This window comes from Zeus faber, assembly GCF_960531495.2.
Source record: "Zeus faber genome assembly, chromosome: 7".
Lineage (NCBI taxonomy): Eukaryota > Metazoa > Chordata > Actinopteri > Zeiformes > Zeidae > Zeus > Zeus faber.
The window spans coordinates 13,578,931-13,595,120 of NC_137203.1; the positions used below are offsets into that span (position 1 = coordinate 13,578,931).

The following is a 16,190-nucleotide window of genomic DNA, read 5'->3' on the forward strand; positions in this document are numbered from 1 at the left end:
ACCAGAGCTAGCTGGTTGGCACAGGTCTTCAGTACTCGCCCAGATATGCCATCTGGGCCCGCAGTTTTCCTGGTGTTCACACGCATTAGAGCCCTCCTGACGTCATACACAGACACAGTGAATACGCGCTCATCCCCGGCAGTATAACTCCAATTAGCTAGCGAGCTTGCGGTGTGGTTGCCAGCCTCAAACCGCGCATAACAGGTGTTCAGTTCATTGGCTCGGGAGGCCTCCACACTCGTGGCTGGGTGGGGCTGCTCTTGTAGTTGGTAATAGTCCGCAGCCCCTGCCACAAGCGTCTGGTGTCCCGTTGCTCCATCTGTAGCTCCACTGTGTCTCTGTACGTCGTTTGGCATTCTCCACCGCCCTCCGCAGTTTGTATGACGTTGCTTTGTGATTGTCCATATTTCTGGATACAAGACTTTCGTTGTGAGGGGCCGTGCGAGCATTCAGTTCATTCATGAATGGGAAGTAGTGGTTTATCAAGTGTTTAATATAGTCAGTTTCATATGCATTAGCTTGGATTCCGCTTGAATCGACTTTTGTAACCACTTGTTCCGTGTTCGGTGCTCCGGAGCTTGTGTTTTTCCTGAACAAAAACCGGCGTTTAATGGAATCGGTTACGAGCTCCAGACAAAACCAGTCGCTAATGATGTGTGGATAAAACCCTGAATCATTTTGTATCTTTCTTTTACGTCGTGTACTAATCTAAAGGCGTGTGGATGCACTTCAGAACAATTTCAGCTCAATTCAATCAAAAGGAAAATGGTAAAACGACTGCAGTCAATCTCTGAAGGGTGGCTCAACTACCACACACACACACACACACACACACACACACACACACACACACACACACGGACGCACGCATGCATGCACACACACACACACACAAGGATTATTTTATTGATCTTTTACTTAAGCGGAACACATGGTATCTGCCATGTGAAATGGCAGCAGCAGCGAGAGGGATTCATCCCTCCGTCTTTCCTTCATCCCTCTTCTGTAAACCCTACAGTATTCTTACGCCACTCCGTCTCCCTCTCTGTTCCTCTCCCTCTCCCCGTTTTTCCTTTGCATCCATCCATTTCTTTCCTCACCCTTCAGACCACCTCTCTCTATCTCTCTATCTCCCTCCCTTGCCATCTGCTTTCGGTCATGTTCCTCTTCTCACCCCCACCGGTCCACTTTGCAGCGCTCTCTCTCTCCCTCCCTCTCCCCCTCCCTCTCACTTACTGCAAATAAAGAAATCTTTAAAGTCAAAGTCTCTCTCTCTCTCTCTCTCTCTCTCTCTCTCTCTCTCTCTCTCCCCCTCTTGTTCTCCTCCTTTGGGATTTTTCTCTCTGCCACATACCCCTCTCTCTCTCCCCCTCTCTCTGTCTCTCTCTCCTTCTCCTTCCTCCATCTCTCTCCCTCCTCTCTCTCTCTCCCTGTCTCCCTCTCCTCACTCCCCATCTCTCTTTCTCTATCCCCCTCTCTCTCCTACCCCCCACTCTCCCTCTCTCTCTTTCTCTCCCCCCCACTCCCCCTCCTCTCCTCTCCCTCTATCTCCCCCAGCTCTCTCTCCCTTCTCTCTTTCTCTCTCCTCTCTCTCTCACACTCTATTCCCCTCCCCCTCTCTCCCTTCTCTCTATCTCCTCTCTCTCTCACTCTATTTCCCTCCCTCACTTTCTCTCTCTCTCTCTCTGTCCCCCTCTCCTACTCCCCCCCCCCCCCCCCCCCTCCCCTCTCTCTCTCGGGTGCGACCAAATTCACACTGAAATTGAGTGAAAACACCCGAGCGTGAAATAGCCCAGAGAGGGCTCTGGAAGTTAACCTGTTATTTCATTTTCAGGATGGGACAAGGGAATACCGGTACATACTTAAAAAAAGAGCCTGTTTCTGCTCGGCTCTGCTCCGCTTCCCTGCTACGACGTTTTTCCTAAAATCACAGCGTCATGTAAAGCTTTCGCCCACTCAACGTGCAGAAGCCCTTCGGTCGCAGATCGGGCAGGTTGAGATTTATCTACAGTGTGAGGATGTTTGCATTATTGTTTTGTTTTATTATCAGCAGAGCGATTAACCAGGGTATTTGGATTGTCAAATGCAAGATATACTCATTTAAATTTGTATTTCTTCTTTTCTTCCTCTTCAAAATAGTACTTTGAAGTAGTAAAGTCCATTTCTATTCCATTTCCGTGTTATTTCAATTTGCAATAATTGGATGTATCTGATGAAAAACTGAAAAAAATTAACCTGAAAATATCACGATTCAGTATTGCCCAAATCCAATGGGACGCTGAATGCTAATCACATTGCGCCGCAATAAACGCAAGTACGGTGGCCTATTAGGGACACGATGAGGTATTATGAGAGGTATTCACTTCCTCAACACAATCAAAGACTTTATGCTTTCGCTTCCGTCTTACTGACGCCGTTCTATACCCGATTCGCGACGCCGTCGGGATTACTCTCAGTGTTTCTTTTGGGTTTGATTCTTTTTAAAACACATCCACCCACAGCCCCACCTTGCACCCCTGAAACCCCGGGGCCTTGTGGGTGTCGCTGTTTAGGTGGTAATTACGCCTCTAAGACGAGTCAACGCGCCTCCACCAGAGTCAACACATTAAGCCGTAATACGTTGAAATTTATGGAAATCCTTAATTAGCTCAATGGCTGTGGAATGAGGCAGCAAACTGAGAGGCACTCGGTAATGACAGCTAATGTAAACAGACAATGGAGGAGCGAAGAGGAGGAGGAGGAGGAGGAGGAGGAGGTGAGAGGATGAGGGGAGGATCAGTAAAACTGAAAGGAGCAGAGCGAAGGGGGTACGGCAGGAGAAACTAACGACAGCTAAAAAGCTGTAATGAGTGAGCGGAGAGGCAGGAAGGCGAAGGAGACGGAGCGACGTTAACAAATGAAGAGAGAGATAGAGAGGCGAGAGGAGAGGGGAGAGGGGAGAGGGAGGGTGGGGGCGGTGGTGGGTAAATGTTGTTTATTCCGGAGCCAAGCACAATTAACCGTGGCACTGCCGGGCATTCCGGATTCTGATTAGTCCAATGAGAGATGAGCATTTCCTCGCGCCTACAGCCAAACATATTATCACAAGGATAGATAAACAGAGTGCGCGGTGGCTCAGAGGAACGAGAGTGTGTGCGTGTGTGCGTGTGTGTCTGATAGGTGTATTAATCATTAAAATCAGCAATGGCAGAAGTGAGATTTAACACACACACACACACACACACACACACACACACACACACACACACACACACACCACACACACGCGCAAGCACACACACACACACACACACACACACACACACAGGAAAGGATGGGAGGGTGACTCCGGGAACACATCTGAGAAGGCCTATCATCACGTTGTTGGGAGTGTAAATCATTGATTATCCATGCTTTGATACACGTGGAAAGCTGTGACTTCCAACTCCAATCGATGGATCCAGGCTTGGGGACGCGTGCTCCCATTTTTCAACTGTTGCGATAAGTTTCGGTCCGATGGTACGACAGGAAGTGACTGTTTCACCGGAACTGGGCTTCAAACTACGCATATACAGGAGGTCACGTATATAAAATAACGGCATCATTAATGTTAACCTTGGATTACGCCATATCCACTGTCAATAAATCCCTTTATACATTGATGAATTGTGTGCATTTTTTAATTTTTCAAACGTTTTCCAACACTGGATATAAAGGGAGTTTTAAACTGTTGATCATGGAACGTGGTGTATGTCCAGCTGAGAGAAGCACTCGCTGTTGTTCTGACAGCGCTCTCCCAGTGTGAAGCCGACTTCAAATCTCAAACCTCCTGCACGTTTCAGCTCCACATCTACCATCCAGTATGTATGTGACCAGTGACGGATTGGCCATCTGGCAATTGGGCAAATGCCAGAAGGGCCGCCCTACTATGGGCCGCCGAATCCCTGGCCCGAGTCGAATGCGTGGCCCCTTGGAACGCCGGGCGGGGCCATAACATGTATTAACATAATAATTGGCTTGGCCGCTGATACACTGTCACCTTCAAAGCATTACCGTACCTTCAATCAGTGCACTCAATTGTACGTATACCGCCTAAGTCACATAGGAATTATAATCATGGTTAGTAGTACATTGACAACAATTTGAGTCATGACTCAAATAAAACCATTAAACAAATAATTCATTTTGAAATACCGTGTTGCATGAGCGGTTGTTTTATTTGCACGCTCACAGTTAACATTACAACATGCAGATGTACCAGTGAATCGCCTCCACATGTATGGCTGGTCACACATGCTATCGTCAACAACTACCAAAAAACCCCTACGTCATCATCGATCACTTGTCAACAGTTTCTGACTCTTCCCGTCAGTGGCGCGACTGCCGAGCGCTCATCCTCCAAACTAAAAGAATTAAAAACTATCGGAGGAGCACGTTGGGACAGCATGGACTGAGTGGATTTGCTATGTTATCAGCTGAAAATGACTGGGCGAAGAAGTTGGACATGTGGATGACTGGAGCACAAGGCTTGCGTAGGAGTACTTTATGAAATTATTCTTCTAAACACTCTAGCTATTGATAATTTACAGTCGGTAGCCTACCTGACCCTGATGCGTATTAGTCGAAGCGGGTTCCAAAATGACATGATCGCTGTGACAGTGATCACAATCTGTCTGTGGTGCTTTGTGTGTGCGCTGTCGTGCACGATTTGTGCTGCGCAGGCAGGCACGCATTGTAGTGTTATTTTGAAAGAAGTTGCCCTTTGCATAAATTAAGACATTCACACCATAAATTGATGTGGGAAAGGTACAAATCGGTGCATAAAAATTCACCAGAATGCAGGAAATGAAGTGTTTGACGATACTACTACTACTACTACTACTACTACTACTACTACTACTACTAATAATAATAATAATAATAATTTTGATAATAATACAAATACTACTACTACTACTACTACTACTACTACTACTACTAATAATAATAATAATAACAATGCAAATGCAAATAATAGAAAATATAAAAATAATAATACTATTATTAGAATATTATAAAACAATATAATATAATATAATACTATATTCTAATATAATATTCTTAGGGGTCCAGCCTGCAGGGCTGCAGGGCCTATTGTTCGGGGAAAAAATCTCAGAATTTTGAGGCCTAAAACTATCTGGAACACAAACTTCGGCACAACACACAAACATGGTTGAACACTTGTTTCAACCCGTCACAAAGACCTTGTGGTTGAAGTTTCATCCAAATCGCTGACCAAATTTTGGGCAAATTTTTTAACACAGACGAGCCAATACATCTGACGCCGGAATATATCCAACCAGGCTAAAACTGGAAACTGGAAAATAAACTTCGGCATATGCTACCAACATGGTTGAGGTGTCATTTAAACTGCTATTTCACAAGGATCTCGTCCTTTAAATCGATCCACATACGGAGCAGATTTTAGTGATAAACCGAACTGACCAAACTGAAAAACCGAATGGTAATAACGCACAGAAATACCACAACGTTTTTCGTATTTCATGGAAATGTAACTTACTGAAAATGTAATCCAAGGAAAAAACTCAACAAATAAATGACGTGCTCAACACGGCACCAAACCGCGAGCCGTCACTGAGAGTGCAGCTCTATTTCCACGTTGAGTTCTTACAATGGGAAGTTCTGGTTTACAGGCAAACATGAACAGTTGTTTTAAAGACAGGAGGGTTGCGCTGTGTAGACCACATAGTGGTTGCTCCGCAAGACAAGCAACCAGGAGACAACAGACTGGGGGGAGCCCATGCTGCGTTCAAGTGAACTAAAGAAAATTGTGCTGCACTTCAGAGAACCCGGGAAACTGTAAAACGCACAGAGTACATCTTAACTCAAACCCTGTGTATTGCTGCATGCAGCTATATTTATTATCATTATTATTATTATTGTTATTATTATAATTATTATTATTATAATTATTATTATTATCAATACAAATTATATGAAGGTGTCACGTGGCGCAGTGCATGCTGCCTCACAGCAAGAAGGTCCTGGTTTCAATTCCTGCCTGGGGCGCTGTTGGCACTGTGCTCTGGAGGGTATCGTCTGATTAGGGGCCCTTCTGTGTGGAGTTTGCATGTTCTTCCTGTGCTCACATGGGGTTTCCTCCATATAACATCGTAAGAACCCGCACTAAAAACATGCACAAGAAACATCGTCTGATCAGCGATGGATGTAGAAGTTGGTCCCACCGCTCCTGGCCTGCCCCCCGGAGGAAGGACGAGCCATGATGGGAAAATGCGGAGAAGGCATTTCACGGCCTCCATTGCATGTGTGTGTGTGTGTGTGTGCCGGCCTTGCTGCACAAAATGCATGTCTGTTGTGGTGTGTCTGTGTATTTAATATAACAATATTATTCACGATAATAATAATAAATGCCACTCAAAGTAGATTACTATCCGATGGCATCAATGGCTCTGCGAAGCCTGACACGGGGCGCACAGGGCTTTTTTGTTTTGTTCAATTAGGAAATGGAAATGTTATAGCACCAGCAAGCCCCGGTGTAGCGCTGCCACTGTATGGGAGTCAAGTAAAATAATAGATTATGATCGTAGTTAAAAAAATCTATTCCATATGTTGTAATGGATGAAAATGAACACTGTAAGCGGACTAATTGATTACTACAGTATAAGCACATTATTTAAATAGCCTTAGTATTGGCATGATTCTATCCCAAGCTTTTTGATCCATATAAGCAGTTGATCACTGGAAGCGTGATCATTATAAGTTTCCACTGTATCAATATTATACTTGGGGGGAACACATACTGCATTCAAGTAAACTCAGAAAATTGTGCTGCACTTCAGAGAACCCGGTAAACTGGGAAACTGTAAAACACACCCAGCACAACTAAACTGGACCCTGTGTATTGCTGCCTGCAGCTATATTTATTAATTATTATTATAATTATCAATGCAAATTATATTAATAATATTATTCATAAGATTAAGAAATGCCACTCAAAGTAGATTACCATCTAATGGTATCAATGGCTCTGCAGAGCCTGACACGGGACGCACAGGGCTTTTTTGTTTTGTTTAATAAGGAAACAGAGAAAAATAGCCTTTGTTTAAGAATGATTCTGTCCCAAGCTTTTTGATGCTTATAAGCAGTTGGCCACTGTAACCATGATCATTATAAGCGGTCACCACTGAATCAATATTATACCTATTTTCGGATTCCGGTTATAAATTTAGACCTAATTTAGACCTGTGCATGTGAATATATACAGCATGTGTTTTTGTGCAATGACGCATCCATTTCTGCAGGTGTGTGTGTGTTTGTGTGTGTGTGTGTGTGTGTGTGTGTGTGTGTGTGTGATCAGTGTGTGTGCTTTGCATGTGTTGCATTCAAAGCCACCCACAAAAATAAATCAGACACGGTGCTCTTTCAAAATGCTTTTTAGAGGCAATTCTGACAACTCCCGGGAGAGAAGCTCAGCAGGAAACTCACTGGATGGAGTTCTCGATGCGAGTGATGGTGAGGAAGGCAGCCAGGCTGGCGGTGTAGGACGAGATGACGATGAGGGCGAACATCCACCAAAACCCCATCATCATCCGAGTGGCCAGGGTGGTGTAGGGCACTTCTCCACCTAGGGGGAGGGAGGGAGGGAGACAGGGTGAGAGAGAGGCGAAGGGGGAGAGAGAGAGAGAGAAATGTGTTTAAATACACAGCCTAGGACAAAACAGCAGACTAAACTCTGACAAATTGTACATTTAAATGGTTGATTTACACTGTAATCTGTATAAAAGTGCCATATAAGGACTTTGTGCCAGTTCCGCCTGTCACACGCCGTCTGGAACCCAGGCAGAGATGTTGCAAACACACCAGTTTATTGGCGAGAGCGGCAACATGTAACAAGCCGGGAGCAGGTGGACACGTGTCATGACAGAGGCACTTCCTGTGTGTGGGGATGGGCTCGTTGATTGCTCTGAGGAGCAACAGGAGTACAGCCACCCTGATCTCGGGCCCAATTACCTGTACCCCAGACAGGTGTGACCGCTTAAACCCCACCGACCCCACACCACAGACTCAATTACTGAAAATGCACCCCGATTGAGAAAATAAAAATTCTACTTTAGAGGCAAGAATTTATTCAAATTTCCCCCCTAGATTACTTTTACATATGGTCACATTTGCCATACAACTTCAAACAGCTTAAGAACTATTTAACGGTGAGAAATTACATGAAAGCATTTGCAGAACAAAGTGTTTCACTTTGACAATATTCACATCTTGCTGTAGGACGTTTAGACAGTTAACACAAACCGATATACACTGAAGCTAATCAGAAGATGGCCAGAAGCTAATCAGAAATGAAGTCATGAGATTCCGATTCATTCATCCCCAGTAGCAAAAAGAACAAGATGGTCGTCAATACATGTGTACATAAACACTCTCTCTCTCACACACACGCCAGCACGCACGCACAAACGCACGCACGCAGTCACGAACGCAGGCACGCACACAATCTCACACACACCCACGCACGCACACACACACACCCACCCACACACACGTGCATGCACACACACACACACACACACCCTGATGATGGATCGTCAGCCTGCGAGCGCTGTCTCGCTGCCTTTAATGTCTGTTAGAAAATTAGCCTCATTCATCCTCGTAGCGGGGGATCACACATCCCCTTTAGACAGACAGATAAGGAGACAGACGGACGGACAGACAGACAGACAGACAGACAGACAAAGAGACAGACAGACGGACAGACAAACAAGGAGACTGACAGACGGACAGGCAGGGGGACAGACAGATTTGACACCACGCGCAATATCTGTGCTTCTCTCTCTCTCTCTCTCTCTCTCTCTCTCTCTCTCTCTCTTCTCCCTCTTCCTCAGCCGTCTTCTCACACTCTCCCTCTCTCTCTCGGGGGACTCTCCTCATACCTCAATGCAACGGGTATTTTTCTTATCTCCGTATCTCCCTCTCTCTTGTCCCCCCCCCCCCCGCTCTCTCTATTTTCTCTCCCTCTCTCTGTCGTTTCTTTCATCACCCTCCAGTTCTACCCATCTCTGCAGGAGCTGCAGGAGCTTGTGTTTGGCTCACACCTCCTTAAACCAACACGTGGAGCAGCTCCACTCTAATCTTATTAGAAGATAAGATGACAACACTGAATTCATCCCCTGGGGGGGGGGGGGGGGGCATTCACAATTTGTTAGATTATGCTGGACGTAAAAAGAAAAAAAGCTTGAATTTCCTCCATGTCATTATATTCATGTTTCCTAAATCCTATCGTTTTGGCAGCAGCTTCCCAGCAGTTGCAGTGCAGCGGTGCAGCACATAAAGGGTTTATAAACTCAGTAATCACTGCTCTTTGGGAAACGTCTCTAGTCCTGGGATACCTCGCTGTTTTTGACAATAGCTTTAAAAATAATGAAAATAATTTTCTATTATAGATAAATAGATTAATAAATACATGAATAAACAAACAAATAAATAAAAAAATAATTAAAGAATAAACAAATAAATAAATACATAAATAAAAGAATAAACAAACAAACAAATAAATAAATACATTAATTAATTCTGTTTCCTCTCTTTTTCTTTGACTTTGCTGCTGCGTTTGCTGCCAGCGTGCTCATTTTTAAATGTTATCCGAATGACTCTCAATTTCACAAATGGGTCTGTTCATTTGTGAAATTGAGAGTCATTCGGAAAACACTCGTAATAAAAGCTGTTGTGTTACGCAATTGATTACATGTACATGTAATGTCTACATATAAATCAGTTTTCTTTTATCTATCACAGCTACTTGGCAGCTGATAAAAAACGGCGATCCGGTCCGGAACCAATCAGATTCTTCCAGTACTCGCAGAAATTAGACACGGCTCTGAACCTTACGAATAGATAAGGAAAAAAAATTTTAAATACATTTTTTCCCCATTTATTTTATTTCCTATTTTTATTTGAGACGTTAATGTCACTGCCAAGGCATCTCAGAACCGGGCTCTGGAGGATTGGCCGTGAGGGCAGCCCCCCCATAATGGCAGAAAATTCCCCTCAAAGTCCCCTCGCTCAAATTTGCTCGGCTTTTAGCGCATTACGGTTCCGTGCGACACCTGACGATGTCAAAAATGAAAGGGAGCTCCTACAGGCGGCTCAGCGAGAAGGTTACTCTGGTGTGTGAGCGTGGGGGAGAAAGAGAGAGCGCGTGCGAGAGACCTGAGTACGAAACAAAATAAAATAGGATTTATGAAGGTCGATAAAAGTGAGTAAGCCTTGAGTGAGCCGAAAGGGCCCCTGACACAATTTATTTGTGGATACGGCGCTCTGTCGTTTTTAGCGCTGTTAACGCGCTAGGAGCCTCTTCTCTCAATTTACTCCTCACATCCGCCTCTACTTCCTGCCACTTCCTGGATCCCCGCTTTGATATCCGCAACCTGATTGCACGGACAACAATGTGGACCAAGATAGGACATATATTCGTTTAAGAACAGAGATGTGAACGCCACATATCAGGAAAATTCTTGCGATAGAAATGTTATTTTCAAATTCGAAATGAGTTTAGGCACAAGTAAGCTTTGGTCTTTTCCACACTTTTGGACAATTTGAACAATACGGTTGAATCTGCCTTTTCAAAGTGGCAATGCGAAGGTAAAGTGAATAACATTGCTCATCTTGTTCCAATAGCACCTGGGGTGGGATATATGAGGCAGCAAGTGAACAGTCAGTTCTTGAAGTTGATGTGTTGGAAGCAGCAAAGATGGGCAACTTTGACAAGGACCAATTGTGATGGCTAGACGACTGGGTCGGAGCATCTCTACAGGTCTTGTGGGGTGTTCCCGGTATGCAGTGGTTAGTACCTACCAAAAGTGGTCCAAGGAAGGACAACCGGTGAACCGGCAACAGTGTCATGGGCGTCTATGGGCTCATTGATGCACGTGGGGAGTGAAGCCTAGCCCATCTGGTCTGATCCCACAGAAGAGCTGCTGTAGCACAAATTGGTGGAAAAGTGAATGCTGCTATGATAGAAAGGTGTCAGAACACACAGTGCATCACAGCTTGCTGCTTATGGGGCTGTGTAGCCACCGACCGGTGTCCATGCTGACCCCTGTCCACCACCTACAATGGACACGTGAGCGTCACAACTGGACCATGGAGCAATGGAAGAAGGTGCCTGGTCTGATGAATCACATCTTCTTCTACACCATGCCGATGGGTGGGGTTAGTGTCTGATCCCATCGAGCATCTATGGGATGTGCTGGAACAACAAGCCCGATCCATGGGGGCCCCACCTCACAACTTCCAGGACTTAAAGGATCTGCTGCTAACGTCTTGGTGCCAGATACCACAGGACACCTTCAGAGGTCTTGTGGAGTCCAGGCCTCCACGGGTCAGAGCTGTTTTGGCGGCACAAGAGGGAGCTACACAATATTAGTGGTTATTAGTGGTGGTTTTAATGTTGTGGCTGACCGGTGTATGTGTAAATTATCAGCGGCACCAGGAGATCATTTTAAAGTTGATTTCTCACTATATCGTTTAAATTTTCCAAAACCCAAAGATCTAAAAATGTGAGCTATGATCAGGAAAATAGTCGGTACTGTAAAGCATGAAACTAGTTCACGGGCTACAACTCAATTTGACTCCAGTATGTTCCGTTGAATTGAAGCAAGTACTGCATCATTAAGAGCTGGAGCACGAGGGAAACATCACGATCTCATATTTTGGGGGGAAGACACATTCTGTCCTTATTGTAATATCTTACATTAGAAATGCTAAAACTGTTGATCTAATGGTTTCCTCTTAAAATGTTCCCCTTTTAACCCACTGATTGCGTCACTAATATCAAAACAAGCCTTTTAGTGAAGAGAAATAGCACTTGCCGGTATAGTATGACAGTATAATGTACCCTCAAATGACATTAAGGTCGCTTTAGCATATGCATATCCCTTCAGCTCTTACCAGAGCAGCCTGCCTCTCGAACCGTCGCTGGGAGCCGCTGCTCATCAGTGACAACAGTGGAAACCTTCCCGCGTTCCCCCACGATGCAATCTCTTGGAGCAGCAGGCCCCATTTCTCATAACAGCGCGTGAAACCCAATCGGACCAAGTCGAAAATGAACCAAAGGTATCGATTTCACGCTGCTTTCGGACGAGGGAAACGGGCTGGGATCGGTGCGAAAGCCGCTGGAGTAACGTCCACATATCTCGGAATTGCGCCTCCGCATTGCACTCCGTTATATCACATGAGCGAGGGATATGTCAGGACACACACACTGACACGCGCACACACACACACACACACACACACACACACACACACACACACACACACACACACACACACACACACACACACACACACACACACACACACACACACACACACACACACACACACACACCCCTTTATGACCTCTCTTTCAACTCTGTCCCAATTTTTTTCTCCGTACGAAAGGAACGTTGGCTTAAAATACTCCCATATATCTAATCCTCTTTCCAATCGCCCCCCCCCCCCCCCGCCGTCAAATTAATTTCCTTCTTTAAAATTAACTTTCTTTTGAATCCCTCGCTCCACCCCTGTGCATCACTTTTCCCCAAATTAACCGAAGAAAATGTAGTATGATTTCAGGGATCTGAGATAAAAAAAATTATTTATATATATATATATATGAAATACCATGGCTGTCCTCAAGGCCTTGAGTGGTGTATTCAACGCTTTTTTTTTTTTTACCTCAAAGACTCTTTCTTTATTACCATCCTCCATCTAAACACTGTGTGAAAACGTTCACATCACGGTCATAGTAAAGAGTGAAAGATGCAAGTCAACAGCTCCAGACTGAAAAAAAAAACACAGGGTCAACCATTGAAATACAGGATTACATTAGAGTCCATTAAAAATGTTATGAAAATATGAAAAAAGGCGGTGATATACAGTGTATATATATATATATATATATATATATATATATATATATATATAAATAAAAAAATCATTAAAATCTATCTATAAAATATAGATCTATAGAATAGTATAAAATATAATACATGTATTATATTTATATTATATTTTATATTATATTTGTTTTAATATTTAATTAAGTAATTTAACTATTATAATTTATTTTTGTCTCATATCTTATCAGTGCTAGGGATGAATAAGACGTCAGGGTGACTTTTACATGAATAATGTTGTTAAGTTCTTGAAGCGTCTGAGTTATGGCAATTCAGTTCATTGAGTAAAAAACTAAATGAACTCTTGGGTTTAAAGGAAGTTTAATGGAAAGAACAAAAGGTTTTTGGGTGTGTTGCACTCTTAGAGCCTCATTAAGGCATTTTGTCTAATTGAAACACTGCTTAAAAATAAGGTTAATGAATGTTGATGCCATTTATTTTACAATTAATGAAAGAAATTACTTGGTGGAGTGCTCTGAGCGATTTGGGTTGATGGAATAAATTGGGAATGTAGAAAAATTAGTATTTCTTCATCAAAGAATAATTGAGTCTTATTTCTGTATTTCTCCATTTATTTCTCATGACCCCGAATAAATGTGTTTTAATACATGATTTATCCCCACAGCCTGACATTCACCAAATCAGGGTGGAACTTCACTATATTTGTTTTATTGTCTAATTTATTTTTCGCTCGTGAACATCTGAATTATTTTCGACAGAGGTTTTCAAAACATGATCCACCAAAGCAAACCGAGCCGTTCTGGTGTCTCTGGTCTGGTTTTTTGGGCCCAGCTCCCTATTCAGTAAATACACTATCTCCATTGATATTTAATTGCAAAAAAATAAATAAAAAGTCACGATGCATTGTTCATTCTTGTGCCCGTTCATTCATTTTTAAGCAGCGGTCAACTTTCCCAACCAACTTTGTGCCATGGCACACTTTACAATGAGGTGCTACACCACTAATAATCACTGATTTGGTCATAGTGAACAATTCTTAGAAATGACTCGGGAGTCACTGTGTTGGCCTGTCCTCCATCCACCTGCATTGGTGCGGTCGGGGATGAAAGTGACTCTGGAAACTGCCACCAGAGGCACTCGACGTACTGTATCGCGCCGTAAATTCTCGGATTGCCCGACTACGCCGGTAGCCATATCGACTACCCGAGGAAATAAACTTAACCACCTCAACAAACCTAAAGTATGAATCAAAATGAACTATAAAGAAGGTAAATCCAAAAGCCACATAAACGCGCCAAAAATTTGACTTGTGAGAGAGAGAGAGAGAGAGGGAGAGAGAGAGAGAGGGAGAGAGAGAGAGAGAGAGAGAGAGAGAGAGAGAGAGAGAGAGAGAGAGAGGGAGAGCTCATCCTTTAAAACGCCCTCTGGTGCAGTCAGGATGATTTCCCCTCAGAACGCAGGTTTAGGGCGAGGCTCCTCGCAGACATTAATTCATAAATAAGCTATTCCAAAATGGCTCATTAACACTGAGCAGAGGCCAGAGCCAAGAAGCCAATCTATGACCTGATTGTTACCCCCGAGCTGTAAAACTCCCTGTAAAAGTCCCCGAGATTGAAGTGCAAAAGCAGGTACAATAAACAACTTGGAATAGTCATCATGTATATTATTGTAGAGCATAAAATAAGTTAAGCTAATGGAGTGGATTTTCTTTTATGAATAAGACATACGATTGTTAACTGTCCTAAGTGATCCCCGTCTGATATTATTAATGGTAGCATGCCCACTCTTGGGGAAGTGCATGTCCCAAATTGACCAAAAACGGTCATGGAAAATAACCCAGTCCAGACAGCACAAGCTCTTGAATTTTGAGATATTTGTACTTTTGTACAGTTGTTAGAGTAGTTTCATTTCATGAACTTTATATTTTTATAAATTAAAAAATAAATGTATGAATAAATACATGCATAAATAAATTATTTTACAGCCACACATTCCAACGTAAATATCAACTTTTATTTTTTACCATAGCGCATTTACCTGCACTAAGTTCTGTCTATTCTTGGGAAACAGGAGTCTAGAGTCAAGTCAATTCGATCGGTTTGCGGGAAGAATGATAAACATTCACGTTTGACGCTGCTCACAAACAAAATGTGTGAAACTACGAGGGGGAAGCAAAGACTGGAGCGTCATCATTTCCGGCTTCACAACTCAATTACATCCAATTAATAGTAATAAGGAGTCATGACTTTTACTTGAGTGGACTGCAGATCGGAGGCGTTTCCTCCGTTTTTTCTCAGTGGATTTAAAGCTCTTGAGTACTTCTGTCGCCCCTGACCGGAACGCAGGGAAAGTAAAGACTTTCCATGTGAGGAGGCTCCCTGTTGTCATGACTGACCCACTGATTAAATCCTAAAATAGCGTCGGCGTCTCATCCACTCAATGCGCTGATTGGCACTTCCCACAGACTCGCTGTCCCCTTTCATTATCTCGCCGCTCATCTCGTCTCCCCTGAATATTTCCTGTTTTTTTTTGGGGTGGGGGGGGGGCTGTTTAATTGACTGATTAAGTGGCTTAATGACTTGGTAACCAACTGTCGCAAGCTATTTAAAAGGATGAAACTGATTTAATTCTCTTAAATGTAGTTCCCGACGACGCACCGTTTTCTTTTTATTGACTCACATATATATAAAAAAATAAAAATACAGAATCTCCTCCTCTCCGCCTTGAAGGAGTTTTGTCTTTTACGAGCCAATTTAAGATCCTGATTGATTGGCCATTTTTCAGACTTTTTATCCGTTCAGAGAAATGTTGAATCAACTCTCCTAATTGCCTGAATAAATCTCCTCATGAATTCCCCTTAAATAAATCTTCCCCAAATCACCGACAAACGAATTCTTCCGGTTAGCGATCAATTAGTGTCGGCTTTTCCATTTTCCATCGGTTTTCAGCCGCCCCCCTCCCCCTCCTTCCATATGTCAAATTTTATATATATTGGAGTTTCTCATTTGCCGTAATCCCCGTCTTGTCACCGGTGTAAACAGGATGGGAAAACACAAACACCACCGAGCTGTTGCTGGATTTCATTAGCGCTGTATGAACAGAGCAGGGAGTCATAAAATATACCCAGAAGAGTGGGAACAAAGGAGAGAGAGAGAGAGAGAGAGAGAGCAGGAGAGAGAGAGAGAGAGAGAGAGAGAGAGAGAGAGAGAGAGAGAGGGAGAGAGAGAGGGATGGAGGAAAAGAAAATATAATGAGGAACATGCCGAACAAAGTAAGGCGATG

The 16,190-nt window shown here is 43.5% G+C and overlaps 1 protein-coding gene across 1 annotated transcript in view; it reads right to left on the bottom strand.

Moving 5' to 3' along the window:
• The window catches only part of grid2 (glutamate receptor, ionotropic, delta 2), a gene marked incomplete at both ends in the record, with an annotated part of 557,550 nt that overhangs the window by 67,467 nt on the left and 473,893 nt on the right, over positions 1-16,190 (bottom strand). The window contains 1 exon segment of the mRNA XM_080004041.1: positions 7,486-7,624. Within this exon segment, the coding sequence (XP_079860167.1) occupies positions 7,486-7,624 (139 nt within the window).